A 27,482-nucleotide genomic window follows, 5' to 3' on the forward strand; every position below is an offset into this window, starting at 1 on the left:
ATTTGTCATACCACGTGGCTTGCAGGATCTTAGTTCCCTGACCAGGGACTGAACCCAGGCCCTTGGCAGTGAAAGTGTGAATACCTAACCACTGGACTGCTAGGGAATTCCTGTCATCTACTGTATTCTGATGATGAGTGAATATTTATGTTAGGCCAAGCCATGGACGGGAGGTGTTTAGTTTTCTTTGACTCTTCTCACATGTTTCATATTCAATTTCCAGGATTCTGCGGTGAGAGGGTTTAGCTTTTACAGTCCAGTAAGGGTGTGATTTTGACCTTCAGCCTTTTGCTTGCTGGTCTCTGGCTGACAGGCCTCTCTTCTAAGTCATATGCCCGTTCTCCCCCTTTCTCACTCTGCATGCAAGCCAGTTCTGATAGGAATACCTCTCTTATCAGAGCAGATTACTGAAGGCTGAAAGTCTTCACATTTTCCTAAAGTGTCTGCTAGAACTTCATTTCCTGTGGGTACAGGGTTTGTGATCCAGAAGACAGATGGTAGTTTAATCAGCGGTTTCCATTTCTCATCTCTTACTCACCACATGTTGGTCTCATTCTCTCAGACCAACTTCCTCTTACATAGCAGGAAGCTGGCAGGTCATGGTTGCCAGATTTGCATCTCAGAACTTTGTTCCAGAAAGGGACTGAAATGGGAGCTCCTTGGTTCCAAGTTTAAAATTCCCAAGGCTCTGACTGTTCCAGGTTGAGTCAGGGGCTCATTTCTAAAGCAGTCACTCCTAGCTGAAGTTCCTGAATATGCATATGGGCTAGGGATTGTTCTGAGCACTTTGTACACTTATCTTTCTGAAATCTGAAAACGACAGCATGAGGTAGGTGCAGATGAGAAACTCTGTTCTCTTGCTTTGTACCACAAAGCTAGTGCGTGTTGGGGCGGATTTGAACTCAGCACTTGACTTTGGTGCTCTAAACCGTACCCTCGGTGTTCCATAATTTGCTGACTCTAAAGATAATGGACCTAATGTAATAACAGCTCCAGGGCTCTCTAGAAACTGCAGCCCACGGGTTGGGAATGACTAATTTAAGGACTTTAAATGGGCTGTATTACAAAAGTCAGTTGAGTGGGTAAATCGCAGTTTCTCAAGTGTGAGGCGATGAGAAAACATTACTCCCACCCTCTGCTCTGTGGATGTGGAAGCAGTGTGCTGTGGCTGTGTGGCTGTCCAGAACACCCTGGGCTGTTTGATACTGGAGAGGATCCCCTGCTGTACTTTCACTCCCTCTTTTTTTTTTTAACATCTTTATTGGAGTATAATTGCTTTACAATGGTGTGTTAGTTTCTGCTTTATAACTAAGTGAATCAGTTATACATATACATATGTTCCCATATCTCTTCCCTCTTGCGTCTCCCTCCCTCCCATCCTCCCTATCCCACCCCTCTAGGTGGACACAAAGCACCGAGCTGATCTCCCTGTGCTCTGCGGCTGCTTCCCACTAGCTAGCTATTTTACGTTTGGTAGTGTATATATGTCTATGCCACTCTCTCACTTTGTCACTCCCTCTTTCGAAGTGGCTCAGCTGGGGGAAGGGTGGAAACACCTGTTCTCTTACGGTCGCAAATGGGCCTGCTCTGTGTGTAAGCATGGATCAGGCCTTGCTGCTCCCCAGACTTGTCCCAGGTTCCCCCGGGGAAATCGTGCTGAGAGGTCCCATCTGGCAGCGGTGAAGGGTGAATGGGAGAGTAGTCACGGCAGCTGTATTTTGCTTTTCTCTAGTTCTTTATAGATAATTGCTTTTAAGTACTGTTGCAGATTGCAGATTGTAGTCTTTACACAGTGACGGTGACACATTTCATACTAGGAGCAAAGCAAAAGACAATTTTTTGGTTGTAACTTTTCTCTCTCTCTCTAAGATTATCCTGAAGGCAATAATTCAAGTGATTATCTTGTTCAAGCAACAACGTATCTTCCGGGAAACTTCACATATTCGCCATACCTCCCCTGCCCGGAAAAGCTGCCTTACATGCGTAAGTTTCATCTACTTTTGACTTAACTATTTGCTTGTATTATAATAAAATAAAATCGCATGGTTTGAGCACACCACCCTCAGGCCATTATTGGGGGTGCTCGTATTCATATCACGTAGCATGTTATTTGACTTTCTTTTGAGAGGGGTGCAAAGCAATTTTTTGGGAGGGGGAGGAGGATTGAAAAGCTAAAGAAAAAGCTTATGCCTTACCCAGAAGTAACCTCACCTCTGTTGTGAGTTTGATGTGTGTTCTTAAAATTATCCTTAAAATGGTTTTAACACTATCTTTTACATAGATAGGAAATTAGAACGTTTCAAAGGTTTTAAGAAATTATATAAATGGTTTTAAAATTACATTTCCTTCTGTAACTTGCTTTCTTAATTATTTTTTGAGAACTGTCCATGCTGATACATAGAGATCAGTTTATTTCCCTTAACTGTTCTATAGTGTATCTTTGAATAATTGAATAAATGTACCACATTTCATTTACCTTTTTCTCTGTTGATGGGAATTTAGGTTGTTTCCACTGTTTTGCTACCACAAAGCAGTGCTGTAAGGAACAACATCATACAGATTTCCCTGTGCGTGTGTGCTTGAGGGTTCATGCCTAAAAGTGGAATTGCTAGGTAGGCTGGTGTGGTTGCACTCCACAGCCGCGGTACCAGTTTGTATCCCCAGGGGCAAAGCGTGAATGCACCACTTTGATATTGATGGACTTTAAAAATTTTGCTATTCTTATAGATAAAACACTTTTTGCTATTATGACAAATCAAAAAAGGTATCTTGTTTCAATTCTTACTTTCTTCATTACTGGTGGGATTGAGTGACTTTTGCTGTGTTTGTGAGTAGTTTTGAGTTTCCTGTGACTCAGTTACCATTTTATCGGTTCCTTATTGGTTAATTAGATTTTTGTATTGGATCAGTGGGAGTTCTTTATATATATTCCAGCAGTGACCTATTGTCTGCTATATGTGTTGCAATTGGCTTGTCTTTTCATTTTGTTTATGGAGTCTTTTATTTTATAGACATTTAAAATTATGTTTCTAAGTGTATCAATCACTATTGAATCACTATATCATTATTTAAGGTTTTTGCTTGTTTTGGTCTTAAGAAAGCTTTCCTTATTACCCGAAAGACATACAAATACTCTTTTATTTCCTTCCAATAATTTTACAATTTTGTTTTGAATTTTTGTGTATAATATGAGGTAGGGATCAAGATAACTGTATTTTAAACATTTTTTTCAAAATTATGAAGATAATACATTATCGTTTAAAAAAACCTCTATAATCAGTCAGAAGCCACACGGCTGTTATTTTGCAGTTTTTTATTGTTTGTGTCTCCCTCCTCTGATTTTAAGCATACTTCGTACATATAAGTTAGTATCTTGATTTTTATGTAATTAAAATACAAATAAACGTTATTTTGAATTGCTTATTTATCCACGTGTCTTAATGTCCTCAGTATCTAAGGTGTGTTTTTTATGTCTTTATGTGACTTTATTGAGGAAGTTAGTCCTTGCCTGTCATGTTTGTAGGATTTTTTTCAGTATGTTGTTGATAGATATATCTGTAATAAAAAGTATGATTCACCTTTCATTATCATCTAAGGCCATGGTTCTCACGCTTTAGGGTACATCGGAATCACTGGACAGCCTTATAAAACACACATTGCAGGGCACACCTTCAGAGTTTCCGAGTCAGTAGATGTGGAGTGGGGTCTGAGAATTTTCATTTCTGACAAGTTCCCAGGTCATGCTGATGTTGGTGATCCTTGGGCCACAGACCCACTGATCTAGAATTGATCCTGGCTGCACCATAGCTTTCATAATTCTTGGACCCAACCCCTAAGTTTCTGATTTTATTAATTGGATGCAGAGCCTGAGTATTAAAAAAAAAAAAATTTTCAGCTGCTTCTAATATTGTTATCTCCTTGCTGTCCCGTAATAGAGAATGAAGCTATGGTTTTTGTGGCTATGTATTTGTCGTTACTTTGTCACTGCAGCCTTGGCTTTCTAAAAATGAATGTTTTTTTCTGTGTAGTACTGAGACCACTGGGTGTAATGTTCTATTGAAATATTGATTACAGTAATTTCATTTTCATAATTTGCATATTCAAGGATTTATAGTTTTAGGAAATCTTTCTGTTCTTGGTTTAGTTGCCATTTTCTTAATTAGTGCTTTCTGGGTACTAATTGAAGTCTGTTTCAGAGCGTCTTCCTGCCAGGCCTTCCTGCTTGCCCTCCTCTCCCCTGGCCCCGTAACTCATAAATGCTCCTGTCACGTGCTTGAAAGATTGTGTTGCAGCTGTTCTCACTGCCTTTCGCTGACTCTCTTGGTGACCTGCTCCCCTCTGCTCCCATCAGTCTTGCATTCTTCTGCAAGAGAGGATCTCACCCGTTGGGCCAGCTACCTTTTCACAGAAGGCCTCCTCATGGCTCTGCTGGCTTTGGGTCCAGCACCAATCCCTTGTCCAATTAGCTGTGGCCAGCCTGATGGGATGGTTTAGTAGAAAATATGCCCTCATACAGATAACTCCTTAGGAAGGGGCCTGGCACGAGCCATCCTGGAGAGCCCCCTCACTAGTCCTGTGACCACTGCAAAGTAGAGCCTCAGTTTGCCTATCTGTAAAATCTGGGATTATATGCCCACTTCACAGTGTTGTGAGGATAAAGAGAAGCACAGTGCTTGAAGCTTGGTAGACGTTAATTTGCTGTTCCCTTTCCTTTTCCTCATTTCTTTGAATGATGGAGCCAGATTTTACGATGATCAAGGGAGTGAGAAACCTAGGAGAATTGTGTGGAGTTAAGGCATTTTTTACTTAGCTACGCATCCTTAATTTGTTTTTAATTAACAGAATTGTTTCCCATTGATGAAAGAGAACAGCATAATAAAATACCTATGTATAAAAATCTTATTGTCATATCACACAAAATAATTGAATACCATACCTCCCCAAATAATAGTCAAGGAGAGTCTGTGTAAGAAGGTGATCTACTTAGATGAAAACCATTCAAGTATGTATGATACTGAATTCCTATAATCACCAGAAGGGAAATTAAGGCTTAAAATTGTTGTTTGATTATCTAGCTGTAACTTCTTTTTGATTTTTGCTGGCACTGGAGATTACCATAAAGATGAAGTTTGAACTTCTCCAGTTGGAATTCACATAAAGTTGATTTCATGGATTTCAGCATTATTTCACAATCAATTACAGTGTAAAATCTATTTTAAATGTTATTTGTACAATATGAGTGAATACTTCTTTGTTATTGTTAGTATTTATAGATTCTCCAGAGGGTGAATCCACTTTCAGTTTTACTATATTTATGTGACACTCTCCGTGCTAACAATTCACTTTATCTAGAGCTGAAAAATAATAAGTGCTTAGCATGGATGTTTTGATTTTCTGGATGAGGTTAGAGATGGAAAATGTCAGTTGTGCACTTTGCATTAAAATGAAGATGGACTTACCTGTAGATTTCCTGTCTTTTAATTCCTATTCAAATAGAGTGCATTTGTAATGACTTTTATATATTTTGTCCTTAGCATTTTTGGAGTAGTTGCCTTTGTGGTTTAACCCTGATAGTTTCTATCGTTGCTAGCCTTAGGAGCATAACAAAAGCTACAAGGACTTTTTGAGATGAATTTATAAACTTCAGAGAAGCTCAGGTAATGCTTAATGTAACAAACCATCATGCCCACGTTTATTGTAGAAAAGAGTGATGGGGGCCACTGCAGAGGAACGGAGCAGTCATGACCCGCCTGCAGCCGCCCCTGTGTTGTTCGCAGGGGCAGGCGGGGAGAAACACAGCCGAGTACGTGCCTGCCGGCTGGAGCGGGTTACACATTCGGAGGAAGGGTTGTTATGTGATGAAAGGGAGACAGCAGTTTCCTTCTGGAAGGAAAGAGAGACTTCAGAGAGAGGGGACATTGGAAGTGGGTCTTGCAGGATGGTTCAGCAGGTAGCTGAGGGGGCAGTGTCCGAGCACAGGAGGCCCTGTGTTCTGAGAATGGGGAGTGGTCCGCTGGGACCGGGGTGGGTGTGTAGTGGGATGTGTGCTGCATAGGGAGGTGAAGGGCCCTGTGTAAAGGACTCACCAGTCCAAGGGCTGCCTGGGTTCCATGAAGCTGTCGGCATCTGTGAGGTGGGCATCAGAGGGAACGGAGCCCCTGAGAGTGTGTGCAGAGGGTTGATTTACAGCCTGGTGTGTATCTCTCTAAGATAAGGGCACATGGTTTTCCAAGGGTCTAGGGACAAAATAGGGTAAAAACAGAAAACACTGCTTTTTTAAAAAATTTTATTTATTTATTTTGGGCTGCATTGGGTCTTCGTTGCTGTGCACGGGCTTTCTCTAGTTGCGAGCGGGGGCTGCTCTTCGTTGCGGTGCTCGTGCTTCTCATTGCGGTTGCTTCTTTTGTTGTGGAGCACGGGCTCTAGGTACGTGGGCTTCAGTAGTTGTGGCACGCGGGCTCAGTAGTTGTGGCATATGGGCTCAGTAGTTGTGGCTCGCGGGCTCTAGAGCGCAGGCTCAGTAGTTGTGGCGCACGGGCTTAGTTGCTCCGCGGCATGTGGGATCTTCCCGGACCAGGGCTCGAACCCATGTCCCCTGCATTGGCTGGCGGATTCTTAACCGCTGCGCCACCAGGGAAACCCCAGAAAACACTGCTTTAGGGAATGTAACCTTCATCTGCTTTAGGTAGGTACATGGTGTGACTAGGGCGGTAGTTTGGAAAGATGATCCTGATGAGAAGTTGAAAATGGATGAGCATGGGGAAGTGCCGGGACCTGGAGGGGCCGTGAGGAGCTTCCTGCGAGGGCCCCAGAGGAACAACGGGCACGTGCCGGGGCTGTGGCGCTGAAGAGAAGAGACGTGGTGGCCAGCTGAGGGATCACGGTTGCTTTCCAGGTTTCTGTCTCGGTGGCCGTTAACTGAAACATATAATGCGGGATAAACCTCCCATTTGGAGAACGGGGAAGTGAATGAGTTCGGTGTTGGGCCTGTTCTGTTTAAAGCTCAGGAGAGTTCTTTTGGGGTCTGAATTTCTTCAGAGGGATCTGGGCTGCAGATGAGAGGAGGTGAGGTTCTACGAGTGGACCCCTGGAGAACATCCATGTCTGAGGGGCAAGGGGAGGTCAGCAAAGAAGGGAAGGCAGCCAGGGACATAGGGGAGTCAGGGGATGGTGTTCCAGAGGACAGCAAGGAGAGGGCTCCACCTTGTCACATACCTCAGAGCAGGTAGAATGAGGGACTGTGAAAGGCCATTGAATTGGGCACGAAGAACACTCACGGAACCACAGTCGGCACAATTCCAGTGGGGCGGCAGCGTGAGAAGCAAGATACACTGTCCTGAGAAGTGACTCAGAAGTCTGTAAAAACTAGTTGGTTTAAAACAAGGACGTTTGGGACTTCCCTGGTTGTCCAGTGGTTAGGACTCCACCTTCCACTGCAGGGGGCCCAGGTTCCATCCCTGGTCGGGGAACTAAGATCCCTGCAAGCTGCATGGCGTGGCCAAATAATAATAATAAATGAATAAAACAAAGAAGTTTGGTGGGAAAGGGAAGGAGACTGGGGGGAAGGAATTTGTGGAGGAGGTGGGGTCAAGGGGACAACGTTTTAGGAAGAGATGGACTTAAGTGAACCTTAAGCGCTGCGGGCGTGGAGGGGAAGACTCTGGACAGATGGGGAGTAAAGGGAGGAGAAGGGAAGCATCCAGGGAGCCTGGATCTTGGAGAAAGTGACAGGACACAGAATGTGCTCAGGTTGAAGAACTGGCCTTGGAAAGTAGTAGGGGGACACCTCCCGCCCTGAGGCGGGAGTGACGTTCATTTGGAGATGAGGGGGGGAAAGTAAAGGGGGTTCAGACCTGTTGCTTCTGTGTTCCTAATAAAGTAGGGGAGGCCACATACGTGTGAGGGGGCGGCCACGAAGGATGGAGCAGCTTGTAAAGGATGAGTAGATATTTTGAACGTTGTAGGGCATGCAAAGTGGAGTCAAGCAATCATAAAGGAAAAGGTGCTCACTAACAGGTTAGCCAAGAGAGCCCTCCCTACCCCGTGGGGGTCAAAATGTACAAAGAATATAACGCTTGTTTCTGCTGAAAGCTTACTATGTTTAAGGCAGTAAATTAGGTACTGTCACCTCAGTGGTGGGATTATGTGCTTACGTGATTTTCTTCAGTGGTATTTCTTGGGTGCAGAATTTGAGCATGGAAAATTGTTGATCAGGTCAGGAAGGGAGGGAAAATAACAGTGTTTGTGAGTATATGGGTGTGTCTTAGTCTGTTCGGGCTGCTATAGCAAAAATACCATAGACTGGATGGCTTAAACAGCAAATATTTATTTCTCACGGTTCTGGTGGATGGACGTCTAAGGTTAAGGTGTCAGCAGATTCGGTATTTGGTGAGGGCCTGATTCCTGCTTCATAGATGGCTGTCTTCTTGCTGTATCCTCACATGGTGGAAGGGGTGAGGGAGCTCTCTGGGGTCTGTTTTATAATGGCACTAATGCCATTCATGAGGGCTTCATCCTCATGATGTAATCAGTCCCCAAAGGGCCCACCTCCTAAAACCATCACATTTGGGGTTAGGATTTCAAAATATGAATTTGGGGGGTGGGGAGAACAAACATTCAGTCCATTGCTGTGATTGGGTGAAACTCATGGAGCTGGGTTTCTCTACGTGTGGTCCAGAGATGATCTACACCAGAAGCCATGGGGATGCTGGTTAAAAGAAACCTGGGTGGCCACAGAGGTCGGTTCAGAGGCTGAGCCGCCAGAGCAAGGCCCAGACCACTCTGGGCAGCATCTCCTGTTGCCACTTGGCAGAGATCACAGCTCCGATCAGACGTGCCCAGAGGTGCCACTCCTGGGGTCCTTAATGCCAGAAGCTTCTGCCAGCACTTTTACTGAAAGACAGTTTTGCAGAGTGCCCACGTCCTCATGTTCACTTCTGTTTCAGAGTCACCTTCGGGTGCATCTTGTCACTTGACTGCTTCTCTTTGCTGGAGAGGTTGGGAGAGTGGAGAGGTAGCTTCTTCCTCTGGGAGGCAGGACTCAGTGGCGGGCAGTTCAGGCCCCTGAAATGTGTTCAGGTAAAGCTGGGTGTCCACAAACATGACCCACGCATGTCTACCGACACAGGGGCTTTGAGAATGGCCCCGGGACTTCCATTCTCAACAGGCAGGCCCGGTGATTCTTAGCCACTCCACCAAAATTAATCAGCTGCTTTATTAGGAGACCATAGAGACAGGAAAAATGTGGAGACAGCAGAGAGAAGCTGAAGCCAGAACTGACTGGCTTTCAACTCTGACACTGCCAGTCATTCTAGGTGACAGTGGTGCTCAGGGTGTGAATGTGGAGCTGGGTGTTACATGCAGGATGTCCAGGGAGAGGAGGGCACCTCTCGGTGAATGTGGCTGCATATTGGAAGGTGGTTCGGCTGAAAGTCGTAAACTTCAAAGGAGGTAAATTTATGAAAGAAGGAAGTAATTAATTTTTGTGAGGTGTAGGTATAATCTGCAGAGTACCTTCATATATGCCTCACCCCCAAGATTGTGGACCTCAGGAAGTAAGCACTGAGCACAGTTTGAAAGGAAGAACAGTGTTTCACTTAAGATGAGGAGTGGAGGTGCTATTCTAGAAAAGACATTGAGATGCAGTGTATGGAAGCTTCTTGGCAACTGAATGGTTCAAGAAAACACATTGGAAAAGGCCAGAGCGGTGTGTGATATACCATATTTTCTTGACAAACCACATCATTAATTTTTTTTTGCGGTACGCGGGGCTCTCACTGTTGTGGCCTCTCCCGTTGCGGAGCACAGGCTCCGGACGCGCAGGCTCAGTGGCCATGGCTCACGGGCCCAGCCGCTCCGCGGCATGTGGGATCCTCCCGGACCGGGGTACGAACCTGTGTCCCCTGCATCAGCAGGTGGACGGACTCTCAACCACTGCGCCACCAGGGAAGCCCCTGTGGGACATCTTTTGTACGAATGTCTTAAAGGCATATTTTAGCACCTGATGGAGCCAAGGTTTGGAAATGCAGGGAGGAAGGAAGCAGAGGGAGGGGAGACGGGATTCGACGTGGCCAGCTCTGTCATTCCTAATCATCTGTTCATGCACCCATTCGTTCGTTCATCCATCCATCCATTTATTCAGTCACCCATCCTGTGTCCAGGCATTGCCCTTGATATTGGAGATGTGTGACTAAAAAACCACCCTGTTTAGAATACTAGGATTTGGTCACTTCAAGAATAATTGAGTAAGAAGTTGTTTGTGTAGGTAGACGTTATACAATTGCAGAAGTTGAGAAGCCAAAGGAAAGCATTGGACGTGGGCAGTTTCTAGTGGTGGCTTCAAAGGCGGCTGTGTGTGACTGGGGGCAAGATGACTCATGGAACCTTTCAGCCTCTGAGCTGCCCTCGGTCAGCCGCCCAGAGGGTGGGAGAAGGGATGTGCCACCTTATCGTAAAAATCGTTTCTGACTTCGGAAAAGAATTCACCTGAAGGGATATTTCTAGAGGAAATTCAGGGGTTTCTCTGACAACGTCATCAGGTCTTTGGGCAGTGCACACTGGGAACCCTGAGGGTAAAATACTGACAAGAGCCAGAGTATCCAGAATTTAGATACCAAAAAATACAGGTAGGCCCCAAACTGAGTGAAGTAGTCACTGAAACCTGTTGATTTATGGAGAAAACAGCTCTTTGGCTAGAGATGATATGCCTTACATTTTTTTCTTACATTTCAAGTAAAATTTAAATGCAGGTAATTCATATGTATTGAATATTTGCTATTTTAAGAATTATACTTTAATAGAAAAACTAATATCCTAAACCATGTCATGTGATATGTTGTAATCTACACAACCATAAACTTTTGATTGGGGCCTGTGCTGTTCCAGACGGATCCCAGGTCACTCAGGTCCCACTTCCCAAAGCAGGAGGCATCATTGCACGTCTTTATCTATTCCTCTATCAATGGGCAATAAGATGGTTTCCATGTCTTGGCTGTTGTAAATAGTACTGCAATAAACATTGGGGTGCATAAGTATCTTTTCTCTGGATACATGCCCAGGAGTGGGATTGCTGGATCATATGATAGCTCTATGTTTAGTTTTTTAAGGAACCTCCATGCTGTCCTCCATAATGGTTGTTTACATTCCCACCAACAGTGTGGGAAGGGGAAACACTTTCTTGAGTGAAACCTGGAGGGGACACCTGGTAGGTAAAGGAGATGAGAGTAGCCTTAGTGGGTGCAGTAGGGAGGAAGGACTTGAGGTCCTGACCACAGGCTCACCTCGAGAGGTTCTTTCCACCGAGGGTAGTTTGGAAACCGTGTCACCACTAGCTCATGTTCTCCGTGCCTCTTCCTGGCCACTCTCTATAATATGCCCCTTTCCCTTCACTTTCTCTGCACAGGAAGTAAGTATTCTAATACCATGTGTTGACTAGCTGGAGCTGGTATATTAAATTAAGAATTTGCAGATTATGACCTGTTTGAATAAAGGGGCGTGAGCCCACCACACGTGGTTGGCAGGTAGCTCCCTCAGCATCTGAGCTCCCGCTGTGGGGAAGTGGAACCCACAGGGTTGTTTTGATGGAAGGTGCAGTTTCAATACACCCACACCAAGGAAGTAGAGTCATAAGCTTTCTTACTTAAGGATCCTGGGAGCTGCGGAGGAGGGTGCAAAGGGCTGGTGGGAAGGACAGTCTTCCGTCCCAGGAGATGAGAGCAGGGTACCAAGCACCTGTTTCTTATAAGGTGGTTGGGGCAGAGGTCACAAAGTTCTCTTGGCCTTAATTCTAAGTGGTTGTTTTTTGTTTGTTTGTTTGTTTGTTTGCGGTACGCGGGCCCCTCACTGCCGCAGCCCCTCCCGCTGCGGAGCACAGGCTCCGGACACGCAGGCTCAACAGCCATGGCCCATGGGCCCAGCCGCTCCGCGGCACGTGGGATCCTCCCGGATCGGGGCACCATCCTGCGCCCTCCGCATCGGCAGGCGGACTCTCAACCACTGCGCCACCAGGGAAGCCCCTAAGTGGTTGTTTTAAAAGGTGCCTCTGGGAAAGCAAAGTGGGAACTTACGGCGGGAATCCTAAACTCAAGCCCTTATCTAAATGTCCAGACACTGGATGTGAGCAGGGTTATCGCACTGTGAAATGCCTAGGCAGCAACTCAGAAAAACAAAAGTTGTTTTTCTCGTCACAGTTGATCCCGTGATGCCTCATCATTAATCTTTAGGGAAGATCAGAGGCAGTCTCTGGACGGTGGAGATAGTAAAAGCCCCTGGCAGGGTTTTGATCTCTCAGCACATGAAACATTTGAGCAAAGCAAAAATGCCATCAGCAATATCACTAGACAAATGACAATTTGAAATCCTGTCTGTAACCACTCTCCCCCCATTAGCTGGGGTCTAGCCAAGAAGATAAATCAAAGCCCTTGGATAAGGTTAAGATAGGTATTTGATGTAAAACTTAGGTGAGATTGTGGAATACTAGTACCACAGCTCGGGCCATCTTTTGTAAATTTGTCTGAGTTTGTCCAGAATGATTAATATACACACAGCAGGTGGTGCCCCTTACAGCACATACACCTCCTTCCTGGGCCAGTGAGTAATCTAGAGCTAAACGGTTACCCAAGCTGTCTGTGCTAAAGAATCACACTGCTGCTGCTGAGCTAAGGCTGGCCTTTGGTCTAACAGCCCGGAGTGCTCGGCCGGCTTGGCTCCCAGGTTGGGGTTTGCTGTAATGACGTGTTGTTTTATGCTCAGTGCAGGGTCACCTTGAGGCGCCTCAGTCCTGTTGAGGGTAGTAGCAGACCTACTCCCAGTGTAATGGGGGTGAATGTGGCAGGCTTTGACATGAGGGGGCAGAGAGCTGAATTGGGGGTGTCTGTTCAGTGATGTGAGTGTTAGAGAGACTGAAGTGCCCTGGAGTGAGCAGACAGGACTCCGGGGTGCGGGGAGGTGGAGGGAAGGAGAAACGCGTGGAGAACCACGTGTGTGACGACACCGGGGCCTGGGACCCACAGTGGGCACAGGCTGCGGGATCAGGGAAGCCAGAGGAGTCAGGGTTCCCCCCCGGGTGGCAGAGCTGCAAGGCCCAAGGTGGTGGGGATTATACTCCTTGGGACCAGGTGTGGGTCCTGTTCCTCCATGTATGTGGTCAGGGCATCCATACCCATGTCAGGAAAAGGTAGGGTTAAGGGGCCACCACTAAAAGATTTTTAAGAAAGGTTGTTCCAGTAGTGACTTCTTCTATCCTACTTGCTGTGCCTTGTAATTTACAGGGTGCCCTTCATTTATGTTTGGAGGGTTCGGGGAAGCAACGTAATTTGGGCTTCAGTGTCAATGAGAGCATCCCAGTGGATAATTAGAGAAGTGAACAGGTGATTGTCCCCAAGAGGAGGGACAAGCTCGGGGAACTGCAGGGTCCCTAGGACAGGGGCCTTGGTGGCTGTCACTCTCACAGATCAGGGTGTGGGATCCTGGGTTCTGCTGCTGGGGCGGGAACATTCTGAGAGGTGACAGCATCATCCTTTGGGATGGGACCACAGTCTCCTGAAGAGCCGGCAGCACCTGAACAAAGGCTTCTAATTTGCATTCAGCTGTCCCGAGATTAAGTCATCAGGGACCCTGATCTCTGCAGCTGCCAGTATGGAAAGCTTGTTGCTCATCTTGTGAGGGAGGCCGAGCTTCTTCCTTCTGTCTCTGTGGGCTCGGAGGCTTGGAGGGGCCTCTTTCTCTGTAAACAAAGCTCGGAACCAGCTCCAAAGACCCCTAAGAGCCAATCAGTGCCCTTCTCCCTCTTCTTTTGAACGAATTTTTCTAAAAAGTCTTGCATTTCTGTCATGGTATAGTTAGGTGTCTCTGTTCCTCATTCACACTGGCCATCGTTGGATGTTTTGGTATGATGGATTGTAACAGGGAATGCCTGGGACAGAGGTCGCCTCTTCCCTAACTCCTCTGCTGCCACCTCCCATTCTAGGGGGTCCCAGTCAACTGCTGAGGGTCAGGGTCCACCTCCACCTCCACCTGTGCAACATTAGCAGATGTATTGGGGCAAGCTCCAGGCCCCGAGAACATAGTAGCCTTCACGACTTGGCATGTAGATATGCCACTGTGCTCCATAACGCCCAAGCCATGGGGGTCTCACAGGCTTCTAGTAGTTTTTTAACATCCTCTGGGGACGTGGGAGGAGCCGGTACCAAGCGCTTGGGGCCCCACTTTTAGCAGCACGTGATGCGCTTGCCTTGCAGCGTTTTGCCTCCCGGGTGCCACGATGGCCCTGATAGCGCTGCCTCCTCAGGGGTTAGGCCGGCTCCCCAGGCTCAGCACCCGGTCCTGACACGACACAGTGGGCCCAGCAGCCGGCCTGCCCCTCCGGCTCCAGGGCCCTGGGGAGCTCTCCTTGGCTCCCAGTACATCATAGCCTGTCCCCCAGCCCTGTCCCTGCGTGGGGGAAAGAGGCAGAGCCTGACCGTCCAGGTGAGCTCGCCTTGGCCCAGTGCCCAGACTTGCATATGTGATGGTCGCCAGTCACCTCCACACCTGACCCCGAGTGGGGTCTCCTTTGGAGGATAATGGGAGACAGAGCTGCTTCAGACTGGGGCCTGCTGGCTCGTCTCTGCAGCGAGTCTGACCTTTTACAGCACCGACAGTTTAGGGTGGGGATTCTCAGCAGAGCCTGGTGGCACAACACACAACAGGGCAGCGCAGCGGCACTGACTGCCGGCCAGCAGTGGATCCTCCCAGGGAGACTGAGCGGTCTGGAGGGGAAAGAGAGCCACCCGCAGCTCCAAGGCACTGGATGGGCGTACAGACTGTGCCCACGATCCCGTCCTCCTCTTCAACTGTATTCAGCAGCTGGAGCTGCTGTACTGAATTAAGAACATGCGGATTATGACCTGCCGTGTGAGGGGCACCAGCCACCCTTACTGGTTGGCAGGTAGCTCCCTGGGCATCCGAGCTCCCACTTTGGGGAAGTGGAGCCCAGGGGGTCATTCTGATGCAAGGTGCAGGTTCAGTACACCCACACAAAGGAAGTAGAGTCTCAGGATTTACTCACGGATCCCAGAGGGGGCCAGGGCACAGTGAGGCGGGGGAGTGCTGTCCTCCATCCCAGGTCACCAGCCAGCAGGAGATGGAGAGCAGGACAGCAAGCACCTAGGACTTACAAGGTTGCCGGGGTAGAGGTCACTAACTTTTTGCGGGCTTAACTCTGAGTGTTTATTTTAAAAGGTTCCCTGGGAGAAGCAGAGCAGGCACTTAAATGGTGGGAATCCTAAACTCAAGTTCTTTCTTTTTTAATAAATAAATTTATTTATTTATTTATTTATTTTTGGCTGCGTTGGGTCTTTGTTGCTGTGTGCGGGCTTTCTCTAGTTGTGGTGAGCAGGGGCTGCTCCTCACTGAGGTGCCTGAGCCTCTCACTGCGGCAGCCTCTCCTGCTGCGGAGCACAGGCTCTAGGTGCGCAGGCTTCAGTAGCTGTGGCTTGCGGGCTCTAGAGCGCAGGCTCAGTATTTATGGCTCACAGGCTCTAGAGCGCAGGCTCAGTACTTGTGGCGCACAGGCTTAGTTGCTCCGCAGCATGTGGGATCTTCCCAGACCAGGGCTCGAACCTGCGTCCCCTGCATTGGCAGGCAGACTCCCAACCACTGTGCCACCAGGGAAGTCCCTAAACTCACGTTCTTATCTAAATATCCAGACCCTGGGTGTGAGCAGGGGTATCCCACTGTGAAACGCACAGGCAGCAACTCAGAAATAAGTGGTTGTTTTTTCAGAGAAACAAAAGTTGTTTTTCTCATCACACCCTGCTGCCCCCCCACCCCACCTCCACTAATTAGTGTTTATTTTTCTTTCCCTCTCTTTCTGATCACACACTTGCTGTTTCCAGCGGTGGTGCTGGCTGTCCTGGAGCCTGTCCCCCATCCCTTCGTACCCACCCCCAATAGTGATGTTGCTATTACTCCTGGCATGACGGCCTCATGCCGCTGGGTCATCTTTGGCCTTCAGCCAGTAAGATATTAAGATTTCAGATCAAAGAGCAATAAAGCACATAGAAAAGCTGCTAAGGGTCTCTGAGGAATGTGAATGGGGGGGGCCGATGGAGAGGGAGGTGAACTTTGGGTGCCTTGGGCATCGGGGATTGTAAGTGATGGACACCAGAGGCCCTGTCTACTGAGGAGAAAGATATAAGGCCTGCCTCTTAATTTGCTGGCACATGTGTGTTCAAGATGAAAATTAAACTGCAAATGATACTGGAGAAAACTGCTGACAATAATGTTGGTTACAGCTGTTGAAGCTATAAAGCTGGAAAAAGGCAAAAAAATTGGTTTAAAAGTGCATAAGGAATACCAACTTCAGTTCCTTATATGAGCGGCTTATTATTTAGCCTAATTACTATCATTTTAGGAATTATGCATACCATTAAATGCATCAGATTTCTTTGTGTGAATTTTGTCTTATTACAGTGCTAGAGTCTGTTGTGTCAGCTGAGTCATGGTAGTCTGTACTCACATTGACCGATGGATCTTATATTTGATCTATCCTTTCTGTGTAAGTTCCTAGGTTACTCTTTAGGTAAATCTGACCTTTCTAAGATTAGCGACTTTGCATATCTTGTCACACTAAAGGATGGGTATTTCGTTATTAAAGACAGCAAACATTGTCAGGAGAACAGGCAGACATTAGCAGATCGCAGATTTTTTCCTCGCTTACTCTGTGGAACCTAGGCATTTACGTTTTGAAATACTTCTCTCTAGTATGCCCAAGTGCTTAGTGGAAGCCACTGACGGATGTTCCTTCCTACTTAGGATGAAGAGTGGGGATGGGAAGACGAGTGGCTGTGAAACCTTATAGAATAGCAGGAAGAGAGGAAAGGAAAGAGGCTCCCTTGAAGAGGAACTGAGTGCTTTACAGTCATCCCTCAGTATCCAAGGGGGATTGGTTCAGGGACCCGCAGGGTACCAAAATCTGAGGATGCTCAAATCCCTTTCAGTCAGCCCTCCATGTGTGGGCTCTGCATCCACAGATTTCAACCAACCTTGTGGATATGGAGGGCTGACTATATGTGTAGAATCATGGCCACTGAACTCAGAAGACTAGAAATGGGAAACCTCAATAGTTGCTGGTTTGTATTTCATGAGACAAGGAGGTGAAAGAACTTAGTTTTGTTAGTCCTAAGTTCTCTTAATTCTTAGTTGGTTTTTTTGTTTTTGTTTTTGCGGTACGCGGGCCTCTCACTGTTGTGGCCTCTCCCGTTGCCGAGCACAGGCTCTGGACGTGCATGCTCAGCGGCCATGGCTCACGGACCCAGCTGCTCTGCAGCATGTGGGATCTTCCCGGACCGGGGCATGAACCCGTGTCCCCTGCATTGGCAGGCAGACTCTCAACCACTGTGCCACCAGGGAAGCCCCCTTAGTTGGTTTTGATTGAGGTAATGGAAATGGTTTTCCATCCAAGAGTCATTCCTGTTACCATGGTATATGTTAGAAAAACTATTAGTAAAAACATTTCTAGGAATATCATATATTTGTTAATTTGGAGAGTGAGTGCTTAGTAGACCAGGAGCATCTTAGAAGTTTATAGTTCTTCAGTTTTGCATGTCAAGGGGATGCATGGTAGGTGCTCAAAATAAATTTGTTGAATTGTGTTTGTGAATTCTCTCTCTGAAGAAATGTCAGTAAAGTAGACGACAGTAGTAGTAGCTAAATTTACTGAATGTGTGTGTACCTTTGTGCCCGGCATTGTTTCATCTAATGGATACAACCACAGCGGGAGGCAGGTATTACCATCTCTTTTTACAGATAAGGAAACTGAGGCACAGAGAAGTTAGATAATTTCCCCAGTACATAGAAGCTAAGATTGAGCTCCCCGTCAAACTTAACTGCTTAATTAACTCTTACGTACTGTGTGTTCATTGTCTCCTGTGTTGATTATGTTGAAATTAAAAACTAGTTTTTAAATACTTGAATAAATTGGAATGATAAGCTACATTGTAATGACATGCAAACATTTCCCAAAGAATATTATAATATTCACCATATTACCCAAAAGCAAAAAGTTTAAGTGCTTTGATTTTCTTTGGCTGATTTACCAAAGATAGTAGGATGACCATATAATTTATCATCCAAACTAAAACTGAAAGGTGATAGTAACAATTATATGGTGATAACAGGAATAAGAGGTACCGTCCCAGCAACTGCATTATGCCATCACCCTACTGATTGTTGTTTGTCTGACTTCGTATTAAAACAATTCTTCACATTTTTGACCTTTTAGGGGGATTCCTCAATGTCAATGTAAGTGAAGTCAGTTTTGATGAAATTCATCACCTCTTCTCCAAGGATTTAGATATTGAGCCAGGAGGTCACTGGAGGCCTAAAGACTGTAAACCCAGGTGGAAGGTGAGGTCCATTTTTTCATAAGTAGTGTGACTGTTACTATGCGTTTGAGGAAAAGTGTGTTTGATTCAGAATATACAGTCAAATCCCTTTGTCTTGATAAATTTAAGACATCAAAATGTTTGTGTTTAATGTGTAAGTATTCACAGTCCAAATGTGAGTTAATCGTGTTACCTGTGAAGCTGAATGGCACCTGTGCGTATACAGATACATGCTCCTGTGTTCAGTCTCTTGGAGATCCTGGTGATAAGTACCTTGCTTGAGATTGGCTTGGAAAACAGATGATTTTTTCCTGTTCTGTTTGGAAGAGAGGCTGTGATTTCTGTGCTTCCCGCTACTGTCCCTAGTGGTTACTGACACCTACAGGCATAGCCCCACCAAGGCCCGGAAACAGTGGTTTCCAGTTGGGCCCAGCATTGGGGTTCCTGAGTCCCAGCATTCTAAAGACGCTGCTCGGCGGTCACTGCAGGACACAAAAAGAACAACTTTGGGCTCTTCTTTGCCTCTGTTTCAGAAGACAGAGCACAGGCTTTTAATCTTTTTGATATATCAGAATCCTACTTTTAATGTTTTGTTTGAAAAACTATAAGGAAGTGGGCCTGCCCCTGCTGCTTAAAAAAAATTGAAAACCATGGTTTAAATTAGAGTTGTTCTCAGTACTGTGAATTTGGTTAATAAGCGCATGTTCATGTAATGTTATGTTTGAATAGGAAACAGCATTTATGTAATTCAAGTGAAAACTACATATGGTTAAATCAGATATTACATCCTGAAGGATTGTGCTGTAGCTTGAATCTGGAAACAATTTTCAGTTCCTCTTTTAAATATCAGTGTTTTGCTAAAATGTTTTGTCTTGTGGTACCAAAAAAAGTCACTCCTGGGAAGGAAAATTGTATGCTGTTAAGCTTATGATAAAAGCCCTCTGACTTAAATGGCCTTGAACTCTTTGTGTTTGGGGATGTTGGGGATGTGTATTATTTACGTCTGCATCCCTAACGTAGAGCTTACCCTCTCTTGTATAAAGGGGAAGTGCTAAACCCAGTTTCGTTGAGTTGAGTTTATGAGACAGATACATGTCTTGTTACAAATTATTAACTAAATGTTTGGGTTTTTTTCCCTCAAACAAGTTGTAAAGCTGCTGAAATGGATTCCAGTACAGATTTTGGCAACACATTCTATATTACAGTTGTTTTATACTATTTCCCAGATCAGATTCGGATAATAAATGAATTTTTTCCTATTTCATGATTGAGTTTCCTCACATTTGTATATAAAATATGGCCCAATTTACATAATGTTACTTTAAAAAATGTCCTGGGCAAAATAAATTCTTTTTCTTACTTGGATGATGAGTATGTACGTTGCATGCTAACAGAAGAAAAAGCATACTCAATCACAAAGGCTGTGGGGTAGAATGGAGATTGGTTCTCAGATGTATATTAATACATGTGATGTATACCTCTCACGTGTGCACTGTGTGGTATAGCAGTAGGATACGTTGGGATCAGGAAAATTAAGTCTTCTTGTCCTTTCTTCAGTGGTCTACATCAGATGTTGGATTTTAAATTTTAGCGTTTGTTTTCGTCGCATTTTCTAGAGGAGAGGTATATCACACATAAGTAGTTTCTACTTACAGATTCTAGTAGACTGTAAACTCCAGAGAATCCGTAGGTAACAGTATTGAAAGTGAAGTTTCAGGAGCCAGCTAATTCAGGATCTAAAAATTGGCTTATTTTATTTAGGAACTCTATGGTACTGTTGCTCTTATTTCAGTTATGCACAAACCCTTCTCAGAATATAGTCTCTAGTTCTGAGCTACACAGCTACACAGCTCAAGGTATGAGAGGGAATTTGGAGGTCGTTCAGAGGTGACCTATCTAAATTAATCAAATAATTTCCCCCCCCCACCTCACCCCTGCTACCTGTTTACATTCTAATAATGCTCCATTCTAATCTTGGAACTGAGTTGAGAGAGAAGGAAACAAGAAGTAACTAGATTTATGTGAAACATCTGCTATCAACTTGATTCTTAATATTTGAGGATCTTTTCCTTTTAAAAGAAATACCAACTAAGTTCATCAAAGACCAATTAAGTGGAATTAATCTTCTAAATTTCACCAATTCCTAGGTATTTTGAACATCGCAGGTCGCAGTGGAAGATTGAGCACAGGTCAGGTGCCTTGTAGAGGCAAGATTATTTCTAAAAGGGAGGTTGGCAGAGGAGCAAGGTGATGCTTTTCAGGTCATTAAAGTGAAGTGTTTACCTGTGATGTTGCCCGTGTTCCATTCAGGGTTCAGGTGGAGGCCTGAACCACTTTGGTCTAAAACCTAAGGCTTTAAAGAATCAGGCAACTGCTTGATGGGGTTATCTGCTTGGAGGCCTGGAGTTGTGTTTCTCGTCCAAGGTTCCTCAAAGATGGGTCTTAGCCACGTGTTTCAGAGCTACCTGGGGTGTTTGGTAAAAAAGAAGATTCTTGAACTCAGTCCTCAGACATTCTGATTCTGTTGGTGGAAAGGGACGCGAACCTGCAATTTTTATCGAGTGCCTCCTGTTTAAGAAGCTCCTGTAGGCACTGGAAGTGAGGGGGAGGGGAGGAGGGACCTGAAACACTGCAGGAGAATGAAGGCTTGGCAGCTTCTACTCTGTTCTGTCTTAGTCAGTGGCAGACAGCTAGTGCACCCTGAAAGGTAGGCAAGTCAGAAGCCATGTCATTTAGGGACATTGTAGCGGTAGTGTGCTTGAAGTTTGAAACTAGGACAAAATCTTGGTGGGGAAAATTTATGTAGTCAACATTTTTCTTGCTAATCGCTTCGTGGTGAGTGTAGGAGAAAATGAGCAAGGATGAAAAATAGGTGCATAAATTCAGTAAGATTAGTGGTTTTAAAGTGGGAGCAAAGTGCGTGTGGATAATTCTGCTTGAACAAGAGGTGGTGAGGAGAGATTCATGAAGATGACTCTTGTTTTTCCGAAGGTAATGACCAGATGTTTAGTTCTATCTCCAGTGGAGATGCTTCAACAGGAGAGTGGCTCCAACAGCAGATTAGGACACCTGTAAGAAAGAATGTCCTGAAACAAAGGCTATTAAGTTTAATAACCTTGAGATAAATTACCACAGATTACCGAGATCTTCTCTTCCTAGACAATAAATTGTAAACTGTTGACAGTGACATTCCACAGCCAAAGGAAGGGACGTGCCAAATGAATTTTTAGATGCTATTTAGCTTTGTTTTAATAAATACTTTAGGCATATTCAAAACCTTTGATAACTGTCTCATTAATATGTGGACATGCATTTGTTGTAAAAACGACAGTTTAGCTTCTTTGAACTTGCCGTGACACTGGTCATTTTCTTTCTCTTATAATACTCTCAGTTTCCATACAATATTAAGGAAAAATCAACTCAATATTTTAAATGTTTTATTGAAGAAATTACTGTATTAGGGGCCATGACAACCTTTGTTTATTCTTAGATGTTCAACTGATTACTCAGCCTCATTGTATTTAATATGGGCTGTCTTTAACATGGACTCTGCAGCTTTTTAATAGCGTCTTTCCTTAAATATCTATAATGCGTCTTAACTGCTTTTATAGCCCATTTACATCATAGGCAGCCAACTTGTGGCCAAATTCAAAACCAAGAAGAGCAAGCTCGACCCTAATTTTGCTAGAAGTTATCACACTGATATATTTCAGATAAGGTCAGTGGTAGGGATTTGTACTTGCCATCTAACTCCTTTTTCTCCTTTCACTTTCATAGCAGTTTCCTATCCTAAGAGTAAACTTAGGGGTTCCTGAACTGCTTTGGGAGTTGCATAGATTTGGGAATTCTGTGGAGATGCCAACAATGGATACTGAGGCCTGTCAGCAAGTCTCCTCAGTCATAAGGGAGTGCTCAGCACCAACTGTGGCCATTGTGTGGGGTACAGGAGGGACTCTTTTTTTTTTTTTTTGCAGTACGTGGGCCTGTCACTGTTGTGGCCTCTCCCATTGCGGAGCACAGGGTCCAGATGCGCAGGCTCAGCGGCCATGGCTCACGGGCCCAGCCGCTCCGCGGCATGTGGGATCTTCCCAGACCAGGGCTCGAACCCGTGTCCCCTGCATCGGCAGGCGGACCCCCAACCACTGCGCCACCAGGGAAGCCCAGGAGGGACTCTTAGATGTGGGTTCCGTATTGTTCTGTAGCGTCGTGGTCCTCAGGCTCATAAGCCAAGAGCCACCTTATGGAGCAAACCAAAGAAGAATGGGACCCAGCGTGGGGCTGGCAGAGGCACCAGAGCCCCTTTGGTTCCTACCACTTACCAAATGTGAATCAATGTAGACATGAAAATATCAGCCTCAGAACAGCCATTGTCTCTTTCTCTTGTCCACTATCTCATCATCATTAAGGGAAAATTAGTGGTGGAGTTTTTAGTTTAGATGTCTTCAATTTTATGAAACCATGTATTGTTCTCTTTTAAAATAAAACTATTTTAATAATTTAAAATTTTCTCTCATGTATGATCCTGGTAATGTAAAATACACAGGTAAATGTTACTATTTTCTATTGACTACATCTAATGTCATGTCCTGATTTTACAGGTAGGATCAGATCCTAAAGCTATGCATTGTCAATTATTTACATTTATTCATTCATCAGTAAAATTTATTTGGTATAGTTGAAATTTTAATAAGTCCCATGTTTAATGTTGTTACATAATTTTCTGTTTAACCAGTTTATTAGGCTGTATTTAAAAATCCAAAATATAGAATGACACATAGACATTGTTATTAGACATATTTTGATTCTTATGTTCTTTGAAAATCTAATGATTTTGGAATTTATAATTCTTTTAGCATTTTTTAATTGGACTATAGTTGATTTACAGCATTATGTTAGTTTCAGGTATACAGCAAAGTGATTCATTCAGGTGTACAGCAAAGTGAATATATATATATATTCCTTTTCAGATTCTTTTCCATTGTAGGTTATTAAAAGATGCTGAATATAGTGCCCTGCGCTATACAGTAAATCCTTGTTTCTTGTCTATTTTATATATAGTAGTGTGAATCTGTTAATCCCATACTCCTAATTTATCCCTCTCTTCCCCTTTCCCCTTTGGTAACCATAAGTTTCTTTTCTACATCTGTGAGCCTGTTTCTATTTTGTATATAGATTCATTTATATCATTTTTTAGATTCCACATATAAATAATATCATATAATATCTGTTTTTGTCTGTATGATTTACTTCACTTAGTATGATAATCTCTAGGTCCATCCATGTTGCTGCAAATGGCAAATATTTCATTCTTTTCTATGGCTAATATTCAATTGTGTATATATGCCACATCTTCTTTATCCATTCATCTGTTGACGGACACTTAGGTTGCTTCCATGTCTTGGTTATTGTAAATAGTGCTGCTATGAACATTGGGGTGCATGTATCTTTTTGAATTAGAGTTTTCATCTTTTCCAGCTACATACCCAGGAATGGGATTGCAGGATCGTGTGGGAGCTCATTTTTAGTGTTTTAAGGAACCTCCATACTGTTTTCCGTAGTGGCTGCACCAATTTCCATTCCCACCAACAGTGTAGGAGGAGTCCCTTTTCTCCACACCCTCTCAAGCATCTGTTATTTGTAAACTTCTTGATCATGGCTCTTCTGACTGGTGTGAGGTGATACCTCACTGTAGTTTTGATTTGCATTTCTCTAATAATTAGTGATGTTGAGCATCTTTTTATGTGCCTGGTGGCCATCTGTATGTCTTCTTTAGAGAAATGCCTATTTAGGTCTTCTGATTTTAGAATTTATAATCTGTAGAAAACTTATTTGTTTTAATTTCAGTTTTTAGAAAATTCACAATTATAATAAGGCTAACTTAGCTCAGAAATTGCTAAGAAAAGCAATGGTTAGAAAACATTTTAGGTTTTTCAAGGGCAAAATCTGAATTGTAGGGTCACTTGACTTGTATGATGAAGTTTGGATCCAGGAAAGAGGACTTGAGTAAGTGATGATTGATCATTATTCATTTATTCCCATATTATAGTAGCACACTTTGTAAACAGTGATTTTTAGTCTTGATTTTGAGAGTCTTGATCGTTTTTTTTCTTATTAGAAGAAGGATTGGTCTACTGAGAAACCATTTTAATTCCCGTAAACGTGTTTTTTTTTTTTTTTGATTACATAAGATACACATTTCTTTGGTTTATTTAAAGGATGAATTTCTCTGATGCTCGTGCTTGTTTACCTTATCTTTTTTGTTGAGCTTAACATTTTAACATAATTTTATTATCATTTTTAAACTGAGTATTATCCTACCACTGAAATAAACATGCAGTGTATCAAAAATTTAATTGTGCATTTTGATTAGATGAAAAATATTATATTAATATAATTATCAAACTTCATTTATATTCCATGATATATCTGTTACATTTTTCAAAAATATCTCTAGACCAGGTGAGCCATGTTCGATACTAGATATTCAGGTGGAATCTCTTTTAAATTCAATTTAAAACCCATAAACTTATTATTTATGATCTACTTTAAAACCTAGAAATCAGTCTGGACACATCCCTCTCCCTCACTTCTTATATCCATTCCAGGAACAAATCCTGTTCGTTTACCTCTTCAATGTTTCAAAAATTCATGCGCTTCTCTTCTTGTCCTCTACCCGGCCTCTGTTCAAGCTACCATTACCTCTTGTCTTGACTTTGCATTAATCTCTAACCAGCTCCCTGAGCCCACTTTTGGTTTTCTCCAATCTGCTTTACACTGCTCTTCATAGTAGTGTTTGCCATCACCAAAGCTGATTTTATCACTCTTTTAAAATCTTTCCACGACTTTCATGGTTTCCATAGGATAAGGACCACAGTCCCTAGAACGGCCTTCAGAGCCCATTTATACCTCTCCAGGTTCACAAGAGCTTAAATGGCACAAAGGCAAGGGCCTTGTCTGTTTTTGCCCATTGTTGGATCTCTGGTGAGAAAATTCATGAGTTAAGAGAATCTCAAGGGTCAGTTTTTATCTTTTACCTCTAGGGCTTGCTGTTGTATTTATTTACATATGTCACTCTTTTGTTTTAAAGGTGGCAGTTCTCATTCCTTTCCGTAATCGCCATGAACATCTTCCAATTTTTTTCTTGCATCTGGTTCCAATGCTCCAAAAACAGCGGCTGGAATTTGCCTTTTATGTCATTGAACAGGTGAGAATATTTTTCAAAATGGTAACTAGGTATACTAGAACGTAGTAAACTCTTAGATACTGTGTGATTAAAAGTGTGTAGTTTAAGGTTAATCCTTGGTTTTATATTTGGGTAAAATTCCATTTTGGATTGAGCCTGTTAATTGTGTATACCACATTTTGTTAATCCTTTTATCAGTTTATGTGTTCCTATCATTTTAAATCATCTAATGTCTTACCTATTAAACCGAAATATATATATAATTATTCATATTATCAGTTATTTTTTTCTCTGTAAATATTTTAATAGCAGTATTCCGTGTGTACAGTTTCTTTCAGACTTACTTAAACCCTTTGGAGATATTTTATGTACTTCTATGTTTTTCTACTTCTGTCATCACCTGCTTTTGTACTTAAGGTGTCATCTTGGATTTCTTCCTTGGTCTGTCCCCAACCCCACTTCCCAAGTACTAGGGTCCTTGCTGAATTTTGTCACTGATGGCTATATAGTATTTCTTTTTTTTTTTTTTTTTTGGCGGTACGCGGGCCTCTCACTGCTGTGGCCTCTCCCGTTGCAGAGCACAGGCCCCGGACGCGCAGGCCCAGCGGCCATGGCTCACGGGCCCAGCTGCTCCGCGGCACGTGGGATCTTCCCGGACCGGGGCACGAACCCGTGTCCCCTGCATCGGCAGGCGGACTCTCAACCACTGCGCCACTAGGAAAGCCCGCTATATAGTATTTCTAAAGTGCATTTTGTTCATGTTTAGAATACATCGTAATTTGGATACTTTCGGTTTTGACATTGATGACCTCATTTTATCCTGATCAGTCCTTCTTTTTACTAAATCTGACTAAAAATGTATTTCTTTATTTATCAGTAGACAGAAAGTGACCTAGCTTATATTAGATGCCTCTGGGATTTTTTTTGTTTGTTTTTGAAATATTAGAAAATATTCAAATTCTCTTCCTAAGATTGTTACAGTTAGTGTGTTTTCCCACGTCCTTTGTGGCTGATTCTACCTTTTTTTTTTTTTTAAATTTTATTTTCTCACTCTTAGCTTTTTTGCCTCTATTTTTCCCCCGGAAGTACTGGATATTTAATGTAACTTATAGTTCTCTGTGTGTAAATCACCCTTTTAAGGTCTGTTTCCTGTTCGTATAATGATGTACATAGGGCATATGTGCTTTTTAATGCAATCACCTATATTATGAAAATTAACTTTTTTTAACCTGATAGTAAATTAAAAATTTTAGCTACTTTCATGATAGCCATAGTTATAAACTTCTAGATCCGTTTTACCAACTGCTAGTTTCCTTGTTTGAAACTTCAGTCTTCATAATGTGTTGGGGGATGAGATATCTGCCTCTGTGATTTTTTTTTTTTTTTTGTGGTACACGGGCCTCTCACTGTTGTGGCCTCTCCTGTTGCGGAGCACAGGCTCCGGACGTGCAGGCTCAGTGGCCATGGCTCACGGACCCAGCCACTCCGCGGCACGTGGGATCTTCCCGGACCGGGGCACGAACCCGTGTCCCCTGCATCGGCAGGCGGACTCTCATCCACTCCGCCACCAGGGAAGCCCTGCCTCTGTTTTTAAAGCCATTTTCTCCTGCGAGTCCACACCATTGAATTATTTTGTGTATGTGATTAAGAAGTCTGCAGAGCAGCTAAGGTCCATATTTTATAAACGTCTTAAGTCTGAATCTTAGCCTTGATCAATATTAATTCAGGCCTGTATGTTTGATAGTGTGTTGTGGTTTTGAGCTAGTAACATCTTTACCACATATGAAATAGAGAGTCATTTTCCTGCTGGACTGGTGCCAGAAGGGCTAAGCCTTTCACGAGCAGCTCAGAACTCCCAGTTAAATATAGAAGGGGGTACAACCTAGTTCCCTCTTTTCCTTTCCAGACTCCTAAAATGAATGAAAGAAAAACAT

General features: G+C 43.8%; 1 protein-coding gene across 2 annotated transcripts in view; it reads left to right on the forward strand.

Moving 5' to 3' along the window:
• B4GALT6 (beta-1,4-galactosyltransferase 6) overlaps nt 1–27,482 on the forward strand; it is a 62,052-nt gene that overhangs the window by 24,124 nt on the left and 10,446 nt on the right. For both annotated transcript variants that reach the window (XM_065889730.1, XM_065889731.1), the window contains 3 exons: nt 1,870–1,983; nt 18,263–18,387; nt 25,453–25,569. In XM_065889730.1, the coding sequence (XP_065745802.1) occupies nt 1,870–1,983; nt 18,263–18,387; nt 25,453–25,569 (356 nt within the window). The remainder of the gene's footprint in view (nt 1–1,869; nt 1,984–18,262; nt 18,388–25,452; nt 25,570–27,482) is intronic.

This window comes from Phocoena phocoena, chromosome 13 (genome assembly GCF_963924675.1).
Source record: "Phocoena phocoena chromosome 13, mPhoPho1.1, whole genome shotgun sequence".
Lineage (NCBI taxonomy): Eukaryota > Metazoa > Chordata > Mammalia > Artiodactyla > Phocoenidae > Phocoena > Phocoena phocoena.